Source organism: Phacochoerus africanus, chromosome 1 (genome assembly GCF_016906955.1).
Source record: "Phacochoerus africanus isolate WHEZ1 chromosome 1, ROS_Pafr_v1, whole genome shotgun sequence".
Lineage (NCBI taxonomy): Eukaryota > Metazoa > Chordata > Mammalia > Artiodactyla > Suidae > Phacochoerus > Phacochoerus africanus.
In genome coordinates, this window is record NC_062544.1 from 109923538 (window position 1) to 109935324 (window position 11787).

Sequence of the window (11787 nt, forward strand, 5' to 3'; positions counted from 1 at the left end):
CAATCTCAAAATATACAAACATCTCATTCAGTTTTATATTAAAAAAAAAAAAACCAGAAACATACAACCCAATAAAAAAAAATGAGCTGAAGATCTAAATGGGCATTTCTCCAAAGAAGACGTACAGATGGCCAGTAGGCACACGAAAAAAAATGCTCAACATCTCTAATTACTAGAAAAATGCAAACCAAAACTACAAAGGTATCACCTCACACCAGTCAGAATGGCCATCATCATCAAAAAGTCTACAAACAATAAATGCTGAAGAGAGTGTGGAGAAAAAGGAACCCTTCTACAATGTTGGAAATGTAAATTGGTACAACCACTATGGAGAAGAGTGTGGAGCTTCCTCAAAAAACTAAATATAGGAGTTAACTCATGGCTTAGCAGGTTAAGGAGCACCTGCTCCTTACAGCTGTGGCAAGGGTTTGATCCCTGGCCCAGGAACTTCCGCATGCTGCAGGCATAGCCAAACAACAAAAAAAACCAAAAAACCTAAATATAGAACTATCATGTGATCCAGCAATCCCAGCCTTGGGGCAGGATCCTGGTTCCCTCTCAAGGAATACACATAATAATATAGGCATTTTATACACCTAAGAGAAAAGTTCTATTCCTCATGCTTCTTTTAGAAATGAATATTTTTAAAACTGAACAGCTTAGAGTCCTTCCTTATCCTTCTCTCTGATTTAATTGCACCCTAAACACAAAATCCATAAGCTAAAGATTAGGCACCCTGAGCAAAATTGCCTGTGGGTTAAAGATTATTAGCACATGATGTTTTGCAGGAACTTTCCTGGTTTGTTCTAATCTCTGATCAATAATCCCTTTTCGCAAGTACTGTTATTCTAGGCAATAACCCAGAAGACCACCACCATGAACATCTTCTGACTCCAGCTTTGATGACTAAGATTCCCCCAAAGAAGAATGCACGTCTGTCCCAACCCTGATTCCTATCTGAAAACCTGTTTTTCTCCTTTTTACTGTAAAACTTCTCAAAATTATTTCGGGGGGGGGGGGGGCACAGTCTTTAGGGCATTAGCCTGCTGTGACCCCCCCCCCTTTGCCTGGCAAAGCAATAAAGCTATTTTTTTTCTCCTTTACCCAAAACTCTGTCTCTGCATTTCAATTTGGCACCGGCAACATTACTTGGGTTTTATCCGAAGCTGTCAGGCACCAAGTTCATTGGAATCAGAGGCCTCACATTGCCCAGTTAGACGAATTCCCCAGCCTGGCTTGCCTCTTTCCCCTATCTTCCAGCCTGCCTGAATGTTGAAGGGACAATGACAGAGGTAAGACACAACAGGTCCCTCCCTATAAGTCCTTTGATTAAAATAGGCTTTGGGAGTTCCCATGGTGGCACAGCGGAAACAAATCCAACTAGGAACCATGAGGTTGCAGGTTTGATCCCGGCCTCCCTCAGTGGGTTCAGGATCCGGCGTTGCAGTGAGCTATGGTGTAGGTTGCAGACTCGGCTCAGATCTGGCATTGCTATGGCTCTGGCGTAGGCTGGTGGCTACAGCTCTGATTAGATCCCTAGCCTGGCAACCTCCATATGCTGCAGGTGGTCCCTAAAAGGACAAAAGACAAAAAATTAATAAATAAATAAAAATAAAATAAAATGGACTTTAAACCTAAAACCTCATCACTGTACTGCAGAAATGGCTGTTCTTTGTATTAACTATTTCATCGGGGTTATCTCGACCACTGAAATGTGAGAATTGGCTTTTTAAAGCTAAAATCTATCCTACCTCCAAATGCGTTTTCTTCCTTGAATTTGAGACAGACACTGGAAGTCTCTCTTTTGACTATACTGTGTTTTGGTTCAGGTATTCTTCTTGGTTGGTTGGACAGTTTTTAGTCAAATTCCTTTTTCTCTCTCTCTCTCTCTCTCTTGCTTTCTTTTTTTTCATAGGCCGCATTTGCAGCATCCAGCAATACCAGATCCTTAACCCCCTGAGTGAGCCCAGGGATTGAACCCACATCCTCGTGGATACTAGTCAGGTTCGTTACTGCTGAGCCACAACGGGAAACTCCCTCAAACTCTAATTTGTGTGATTTTATTTTTTATATTAATTTGTATGATTTTAAACACACAGTTCTGTGTCTCTTGCCCGAGTTTTTAATAGAGGACCACTCAGAGTGCTGTCAAACCCAAGTGCCTGGGCCTGACACCCGTTTCAGTGTATTTGGCCCCACAGTGCCTCGGGAACAAGAGGGCGATCCTGAGCCATCCTGAGACCAAGAGCATGTGTCGGCGCCCTCCATAAGGGAGGAAGTGGGCTGCCTCTGACTGGGGAGGCCCCTCCCAGGGTCTCCTAATCCCAGGCCCCTTGTGGGTCTCTAATACAGCACTCACTGGCCAGGCTGGGTGGTCTCTGTCAGTTTCAGCAGTGACTGAGCAGCGAGATGTCCAATGGCCATCCCAGAGTTGCCAATCAACTTCCCCACCCAGAGGCAGCATCGCAAACTACAGGCATTGCTGACTGTCATTAGGTGGGGTCACCTCTCACCATTGCATCCCCATAGCCCAGCCCTTGACCAGCAACATAAGAGACTCATTTAACACTCATTGAATAAACAGTCTGTGGCTCCCCAGCCCAATGATAAATATCTGGCCTCTCAGGCGCCTCAGCCCTCCCTTCCCCCTCCCCCTCTTCCTATCCCCAAACTTTGCCCAGATTCTGTCAATTGCACACACTTGACTTTCTCTGCCCTCTGTACCTGTGGGGAATGCAGATCTTTTCATTGAGTTCTCATCTTTGAGTACACAGAGATTCCATGAGGGTTGCAGGCTGAACTCACACCAAACATGCTAACATCACTGGATTCTGGGACTTGGTTCCCTCCTCTGAAAACGGGGAGGCAATTTCCATGGGTCTTAATTCAAGTCTAAAAGTCCCACCAGCGCCCCTTTAGATAAGGAAGTGTCAATGAGGAGGTGCCGCTCTGTTCTGCCACAAACCTGCCCAGCCTCTGTCAAAAAGACATTTAAGTCCACAGATGGGATTTGTTGTTTCATCCATAAAGTGAGACTAATATTCCCATGCTATTATCTACATAGCACACTGGATTGTTCAGAACCTTGGAGCACAAAGTGCACTATAAGTATCCTGTAGTTCTTTCTTTCTTTCTTTCTTTTTTTTGTCTTTTTGTCCTTTTTAGGGCCACACCCTCGACATACGGAGGTTCCCAGGCCATGGGTCCAATCGGAGCTGTAGCCACCGGCCTATGCCACAGCCACAGCAACACCAGATCTGAGCCATGTCTGGGACCTACACCACAGCTCACAGCAACACTGGATCCCTAACCCACTGAGCAAGGCCCCAGGGATAGAACCCTCAACCTCACGGTTCCTAGTCAGATTCGTTTCCACTGTGCCACGATGGGAGCTCCATATTTTCTTTAACCCTCCCTGTAGCTCCTATAGTTGGGTGATTAGCCTCCTCCTCTGCACTGCCCTCCCCCACATCTGGCTTCTAGAGTATGAGACCAAGTTTCCCATTCTCTCTGAATCTCAGCATGACACTTGAAGATTTTTAACAAGTTAAAAGGCCATACAGGGGGTTGAAGCACAGCAGGAATTTGCTGCTGTGGAGTAAAAATGCTACCGTCATAAGTAAATGGGCTGCCTCCCATCCCACCATTGTGACGGGGGCCCTATCTACCTCCCCCCCCCAAATAACTTAAAATTTGGAGTTCCTGTCATGGCTCAGTGATTAATGAATCTGACTAGGAACCATGAGGTTGCAGGTTCTATCCCTGACCTCACTCAGTGGATTAAGGATCCCATATTGCCTCGAGCTGTGGTATAGGTCGCAGACACGACTCGGATCCCGAGTTGCTGGGGCTCTGGTGTAGGCCCGCAGCTGTAGCTGAAATTAGACCCCTAGCCTGGGAACCTCCATATGCCACGGGTTCGGCCCTAGAAAAGACAAAAAACCAAAAAAAACCAAAAACTTAAAATTTGATTCTTCTGAAATGAAGATATAGGAGCAAATAACAGCTCTTCTTTAGCACCTGTGGATCCGTCGCATTCACAGAGGTAGACAGGAACACTGAAATAGCCTCAGGTGCTGCCAACTTGTTCTGCTCCAGTGTAGATCCAGTGCACAGAGATGGTGACAACTGAACTGAGACAGGAGGGAAGGCGGCCAGGGCATAACCCTTAAAGAATGACACAGCCCAATTAAAAAAAAATTAAAAAAAAAAAAATGACACAACCCTAGAGAAAGACTAGATATGACAAAAACTGTTAAGAACCAACTAGTCCCAAGATGGCAGAAGGTTCAACTTCTGGGGCTTGAGCCTCCTTATGCGCTCATTGTAATACGTTAGCATGCTGAACAACACATCCACAGGTGGGGCGCCGTGACAGTTCTGAGGCTGACCATAAAAGACCAAAAAGTGGGCAGTCGTCCAGTTCCTGGAAATCCCTGCCCTTCCCTGTAATAGATGCAGTAACCCTCCCACCCCTTAGCCTATGTAATTCCTCAGTCCGTAAAAACTCACCACCCTCTATTTTGGCTGGCTCTCACCTTCTGAGGCTGACGGTGTTCTCTCTGTGGGATGTGTGTTCCCTGCTTTCACTTTACTGTGGCTTGATCTTGAATTCTTTCCTGCAAGAAACCAAGGACCTTCACTTGGTGGCCCATCCCAGGAACTTGCCTGAGACCTTGGCTGTGACCATCCTCTCCTGCCCCATTTTCCTGCAACCTCTTTACAAAGGACATTAATAAATCTACTTCTGAGAGTTCCTGTTGTGGTTCAGTGGGTTAAGAACCCAACTAGTATTCATAAGGATGTGGGTTCAATCCTTGGCCCCACTCAGTGGGTTAAAAGATCTGGTGTTGCCCTGAGGTGTGGTGTAGTTTGTGGCTCAGTCTGGCGCTGCTGTGGCTTCAGAGTAGACTGGCAGCTACAGCTCCAATTCAACCTCTACCCTGGGAACTTCCATATGGTACAGGTATGGCCCCCCAAAAAAGGGGGAAAAAAAAATACTTCTTACCTATCACTTTGCCTCTCACTGAATTCCTTCCGCCAAGATATAAAGAACCTGACTGAGCTTCGTTAAGTCCTGGAATGAGTTGTGTGGTTCCAGCACTAGATAAAAGCTTCATATTTGTGTGCCTGACAAATGAGGTAAATGCTGGGCTTTTACATTAGAAATTAGGAGTCAATGATATTGAGAAACTACTCATGACTTTGGACATATTTAATAACAAACTAAATGATGTGGAACACAAAAATGTGAGGTTAGAGTGTTACTGAACTCGAGCTCGGCTGCTCATTGCTCAAGAATCCAATACCAAGAGACAAACATTGGGTTAAAGAAAAGATAGCTTTGTTAAGGAAGCCTGCAATCCTGGGGAGGAGGGAGATTCATCCCAAAGAACCAAGCCCCCAGGTTTTGTTTGGAGATTGTATAGGGAAAAGAGGAAGGGGCGACATGCTGGGGAGGGGGCAGTCTTCTGTTTTCAGAGATGACTGTCTCTACCATGCAGTTCCAAGCAGCCATCAGTTCTCACTTGCGCTTGGAATACTATCGGACCCATAAATCTCTGGTCAGCTGGAGAATAAGGAACAAGGGTAAAGCTGATAGAAAAAACGAATCTTCACTCTTTTTTTTTTTTTTTTTTGTCTTTTTAGGGCTGCACCCACAGCATAAGGAAGTTCCCAGGCTAGGGGTCTAATTGGAGCTACAGCTGCCGGCCTATGCCACAGCCACAGCCACGCCAGATCCTAGGCGCGTCTGCGACCTACACCCCAGCTCACAGCAACGCCAGATCCTGAACCCACAGAGCAAGGCCAGGGATTGAACCCGCAACCTCATGGTTTTTAGTCGGGTGCATTTCCACTGAGCCACGATGGGAACTCTCGAATCTTCAATCTTGATATGCATCAAGTTTTCTCCATCAGCAGCAAGCTAATGGTAGAAATTAGGCATAATAATAATTAAGAAATAGATCTGGAACAATGTTGAATTGCTGAAAATCTCTAGTATCAGTCTCACTTCCTCAGTTACAATCCCCACTGTCAGATTTTTTCCTTCCCAGTATCAATCCCCACTGGGGAAAAGGGTGAAAATCCATCATCTGTCACTTCTTCAGGATGAGCATGGGTGACAAAAGATTCTTAGAGTGGAAGAATCTGATGTAAGAAATATTCTTTGGTTCCCAGACATGTTGGTCGAGATTCCAAAAGAGGCATCTTCATTACCAATCTTTTAAGCAATTGTTTTGCAAAGAGTCATCACGCCAATTATGACCCACTTGACTAGAAGATAAAACCCCACAATAATTAGTAAAAGAGTTATTCCCAATGTTAGGATTCCTTCAGCCACTGACATAATCTTAGAGGGAATCCAAGAAAATAGGTTAGTAACCCAATGGAAGTATGGTGGTCTAAGGTCTGTTGGAGCCAGGTGGCCTATTGGGTCAGAATGATCTTGATTGTTTTAAGCACAGTTAATCTTCAACATCAGGGTCAGCTGGTTCCCATTCTCTTGAGGCAAATTCTTGGAATTGTGCAAGCCATAGATTTGGTACTGCTCAACATGGAGCAGCTTATGTCATGGCTACACTCTGGTCATCATGCAGTTAGCTTTTTTCCTCTGGTGGCAGTTACAGTATCTGCAGCACAGCTCAGGAATGTGCATCAAACACTGTTATCTATATCCTTCAAGGAGGAATTAAAGATTCTGTGACTCTATTGTCCTAATCATTAACTGTTTAAGCCTGCTCTTTTGTGACTCAGGGGAGGCCCAGGAGACTATAGGTTTTCTACAGAAAGGAGACAAAGGAACATATGGAAGGGTTGTTGTACCTGGAAGGGTCCTACAGGGTCCTGTTTCAAGAGGACTCCAGCTAGGGGATGCACCTCTCCAGGACAGCTTTGAGGACTTCACACTTCACAGAACCATCAAAGTGCTTTTAGGGTAACCCAGGACACAGCTGAATCTGTGGTTAATTCTGGGTTTGTGGGAAGAGGCCACTCTGATGGTGCTGGGAGACTGATGAAATGCAATGAAACCCAGACTGCCTGTTTCCCAGAACTTTTTCCAGAAGCAGGCCTGGCATCTCAACAGGTGTCCCAGCCATCAGTCCCCCAGGAAGGCAACGAGCTCCTGCCACACACTGGCACTTCCCTGCCAGCCTCCCCTTGCTCCACACCCCACCCCTGGCGCCAGCAGCACTTCCTTCCAGCCTTGCTAGTAATTCAGGAATTTACATCCAAGAGGTCAGTAGCAAATCCCCCAGCCCAGCCCCCTCTCCTGACCCTGAACTTCTGGATTACCTGCCTCCTAGCCTTTCCCTCCCAGTGGCGGACACACATCCTTCTTGATCACCTTAGTCTGCCCGGGACTTCAACACACCTTTCTTGGGAAAGCACGTTTCAAGAAATAAAGCTTTTCAATAAAAGATCAAACGCCTTGAGAAATTACGGGGTGTGCAGGTTTTTCCACCATTCCTCCAACCTGGAATCACCACCCCACGTCATAACGGGTTTGCTTTTTTTCTTCTTCTTTAAAAGAGTAAGTCTAATGGTAGAGACATCAGGGCTAATTAATCTCAGTTTAACGAGACCCAACCTTTTCCTTCTCTCTTTGTTTGGCTGCTTCACCGCCCCTCAAGCTCCTCACCTCCACCCCCAAGTGTTTAAGCATTGTAATGCACACGGGCCTCCGCCTCCCCGCCCACCGGAGGGCCGGCCCCGCCGCCCTGGGGGCTTGGGCTGAGGGAGGAGAAACTCCGTGAAGGTTACCGTCAAAGCGTGTATTGGGACCAACCTGTGTGAGGAACCCCCCAGTTTCCCTGGACATCCTGGCTCCTGCTTCTTCTAAGACCTTCTGGGGGAAGCATATTCTAATCTGGGATAGTTTTCTTTTCAAATTCCCATTTTCACTTCAGAAAAATTGGTGTTTTCCTTTGGGTGTTTTGGCAATGACTGTGAATTAAATTCAGGCATATATATATATACATGTTTTTCCTTCTAAATTGTTAGGAGCCCTGGATCGAAGGAAGATGGAGCACTTCTCTTCCAGGTAGGAACTGATCTTGAGTGTGAATTTTGATCACTAGAGATTGCCAGTTTAGGAAATCTTCAACACTTCTCTGTCGTCTGATTTCATCTCATTCAAAAACTGCTGTTTTTCCGAAAGACCTGGACCTTAAAGTTACATCCACCTTTGCCACTGGCTTTTAACATTTTCAATTGGGTTACTGGCTCTGCCTATGAAATAACTAGTGTTTTCCTACTTTCTTATAAAAAAAAAAGGGGTCAATATTACAACGAAATTAAAAATCTGCTTCTAAGAAGGTTAAAGGTATGGACAGGTTTTCAATATTTGGGAACAGTTAAGAATAATGAGAAACTTTTTAACTTTGATCATCTTTTAAATGACTGGTTGAAATGAAATAGTGTGTAAAATGTGATTTGTCAATTATGCACAATGTCATCCAGCCATTTAAAATTCTTGTGTGAAAACTATGCAGGAGAAAAGCATATGTTATGTGAAATAGAAGATAAAAGATTGATAGCTCCTTAAGATTATATACATATGAGGACATTAGCATTAGGTAGATTTTATTCTCATTTTTCTTTATGCTGTTCCATGAATTTGCCCACTTAAGAAGAAAGGAAAAAGAGAAAAGTGTTGCTTGCTTTTTTCTTTCTCCCTAGTGGCTTTGTGAGCAGAACACCCAGGTGTTAACTCGAAAGGGATTTTATTAGCTTTGTTTTGCTAATGGAGGTCTGATTTCCTCTTCCTAGTGTGATTTTGATCATGGCCTTTTCCAAAGCAGTTGAACTGGGATTAGTTGCTGGTAAGAGACTGTTTTTGTGATCACTAGCAATTTTCCTGCAGCCTGAAATACAGATTCCCAGAGTTGATTTTGTCGTTCAGGATTGGGCCACCGTGAACATGCCCGTCCGTCACCAGGAGACCTGGCCTTCAGAGATGACAGCCTTCAGTCCCAGGAGGAGCCTGCAATTCGTCATCGACCTTCCCAGTTTGTACCATCCACGGGAATCCAGAACAGTAAGACCTACCTGCCTTAGATTACAGTGTGGTCTCACTGTCCTGGTCCTTCACATGTTTCCTGAGTGTCTTTTTGACATTCAAGTGGGCACCTACCTGATTTGGGAGCTGAGTGGATGGCTAGACTTGTTTTGATTACAGAGGCGAAATAGGCGTTGTGTGCTTCACCTCCCTGGAGCTCAGTTTTCCTCACCTGATCTCACTTCACACTGGGGACTCTGGGTACCACCACTGGCCTTTGTGAGAAAAAAGAGTTCTCTGCTCAAAAACACAGGTAGCAGAAGGAACCCTAAAAAGTAGGGTCTTATTCTGTGAGGTTTACAATGTTTAGATATCTGCAAACATTTGGGAGAGATTAAGCCCTCATCGCTGTGTTAACCTTTGTTTACGGGAACTCAGATGTTCAGTCCCTCCACTCTCAGCCACCTCTTCTTACGTTTCAGGTAAGGAGCTAAACAGAACCTGCTGTCTGAATGGGGGCACCTGCATGCTGGGGTCCTTTTGTGCTTGCCCTCCTTCCTTCTATGGACGAAACTGTGAGCATGACAGGCGCAAAGAGTAAGCCACTGCAAGGGGCTAGGGGTGGAGAGGAGAGGGAAAGAGAAGTGGGCATTTAAAATTTGCGTGTCCATTCATTCTCAGGAACTGCGGGTCTGTGCCCCATGATACCTGGCTGCCCAGGAAGTGTTCCATGTGTAAATGCTGGCATGGCCAGCTTCGCTGCCTTCCTCAGTCATTCCTACCTGGTTGTGGTAAGCGGCAGGTCCCCCTTTTTCCCTTTCAGGTTAGTTAGTTGCTTGTAGACACTTAAAAACACTCACCTCTCTTACCTCATGGCTTGTGTGAGACTGGCAGTCAAAGGTCAGCTTGTAAAAGCTCCAAGGACTCTAAATGGGCCCATCACCTTGGCATCCTTGATTTTTACTTCCTCAAAATCTGGCTAGTTGTGCTGCTTTTAGATGGAAAGTTATTCCAAGTCTATTCAATATTTTATAGTGTGTGAAATTCTATAAAGGAAAATAAACAAGAAAAGACTTGGCCTCTTCAACACCCAGAGAAGCTTGCTGGTGTTCCTTTCCTTGGGTGGGAAGACCTAGACAAAGTTTCAGGGTGACAGCTCAGTGCCCGCCCCACAGTAGGGTTGGGGTACCCAACTCCAGTTATTGCCCTTCAATTCCACCAGATGCCTGACCTCACTCCTTTAGGAACTTCATGGATCCTAAAAGGCACCTGTACGGCATTCCCTGGTGATTGGTTTTAGAACCCTTTCATCTTACTGGTTTTTTGTTGTTGTTGTTTTAACTAATTTGAGGAAAATAATGACAGAAGGGCCAGAATGGACTGGAAGTTTGAGATTAGCAGAAGCAAACTATTACATATAGAATGGATAAACAACAAGGTCCTATGAATAGAACAAGGAACCATGTTCAATATCCTGCAATAAACCATAGTGGAAAAGAATATGAAAAAGTATGTGTGTGTGTATATAAATATATATATTCATATGTATATGAAAAAATATATATAATATTTCATACATGATTCATGTATGAATATGTCATATATATGAGTCATATATATATGAATCACTTTGCTATACAGCATAAATTAACAACATTATAAATCAACTATACTCCAATAAAATAATTTTTTTTTAATAAAGGCAAGGACATAGAGGAGAAGAAGAGGAGAGGGTTATGCTCCCTACCCCAATCTGAGCCAGATTTCTAGGGCCACCCTGTTCAGAAGCCTCTCCTAGTTCTGACCCAGTAGATGTTAGAAATTAAAAATGTTTGACAAATTGAAATGAAAGCAAATGCTTCATTGAGTACAAGACAGAACCCCTGATGCAAAAGACATATCCTTTTGCATTGGGTGAAATCAGGCCCAGGAGAGGCAACTGGCAAGTAAGTGTGGGTGGAACGACTGTACAGGAGGTGACCATATTTTCTCCCTAAAATATATGGGACCAGGAATGTGTCAGCAATTGCAGGCATCAATGGCTGGAGTATATTACCAGATGTGAGAGCATGTATCCAGGGAAGACCAAATTAACTGTAGGCCCATGGCTAATTTTGTCAAAATATTTTTTTCAGAGGAGTCCAATTCTACATAATCGGTATTATTGATCCCATAAGCACACTGTACTCATCAAATGTTGGGCCCTAACTGATTTGGGGCACTTTTAGATGTGCCATGTATGTGGGCAACAGGATAAAGTGCTAGAGGAATTTCCATTAATGACCAAGTGTCCCTACCTTCCAGATGGCCATGTGATGGATGAGCACCTCACAGCTTCCAGGAATCCAGAATTAACAATGTCTGCATGCGCTTTTATTCTACCTGGCATCTGCCTTGCCATACAGAGTTATTACTAATCCACAGTTTGCATACAACATTTATCATGCAAATTTCATGACCTGTAAAGGGTTTCTCTCCACTGTCCTGAGAGATGAGCATTTTTTGTTAGTTGCCCTGAGTAGTGAATAGATTTCCATAAGGTCCCTAGCATTTCCTTTAAGTACCAACTACTTTTCCTCTACCCTGCCCTCTCCAAAAAAAATGTAGGCCATATCCTTGGCCCAAGTCCTGTGTTTCTTGACACATATAACTCTACCAAGTGTTTATTAATATTTTCCTTTAAACAACTGAATTCTATCTTCAGATTATTAAAGGTTACTCCTAATGTAGGACTAAGCATAAACTTTGAGTAGGGTTGATCAATCAATTAAAATAATATCTTAAAA

General features: G+C 44.3%; 1 protein-coding gene and 1 long non-coding RNA gene across 2 annotated transcripts; one reads left to right on the forward strand and one right to left on the reverse strand.

Annotated features, from left to right (window-relative positions):
* Positions 1 to 2682: 2682 nt before the first annotated feature.
* LOC125123057 (uncharacterized) lies at positions 2683 to 4704 on the reverse strand. The gene is made up of 3 exons (XR_007133967.1): positions 4539 to 4704; positions 4021 to 4167; positions 2683 to 2851 (listed from the first exon to the last, which is right to left on the reverse strand). It is a non-coding gene; the product is annotated as an uncharacterized LOC125123057 (long non-coding RNA).
* Positions 4705 to 5483: 779 nt separating this feature from the next.
* Positions 5484 to 11514, forward strand: TDGF1 (teratocarcinoma-derived growth factor 1). Its single transcript, XM_047751756.1, has 5 exons — positions 5484 to 5589; positions 8906 to 9040; positions 9484 to 9598; positions 9683 to 9792; positions 11306 to 11514. The coding sequence occupies exons 1-5, from the start codon at positions 5484 to 5486 to the stop codon at positions 11416 to 11418; spliced, it is 579 nt and encodes a 192-aa protein (XP_047607712.1). The 3' UTR covers positions 11419 to 11514.
* Positions 11515 to 11787: the final 273 nt, after the last annotated feature.

Bases quoted from the DNA above. Each gene is read 5' to 3' on its own strand.
- TDGF1 (XM_047751756.1), top strand. From the start codon at position 5,484: ATGACTGTCTCTACCATGCAGTTCCAAGCAGCCATCAGTTCTCACTTG. The intron at 5,590-8,905 runs GTAAAGCTGATA...TTTGTCGTTCAG, and splicing joins CTGGAGAATAAGGAACAAGG to GATTGGGCCACCGTGAACAT. The intron at 9,599-9,682 runs GTAAGCCACTGC...ATTCATTCTCAG, and splicing joins GAGCATGACAGGCGCAAAGA to GAACTGCGGGTCTGTGCCCC.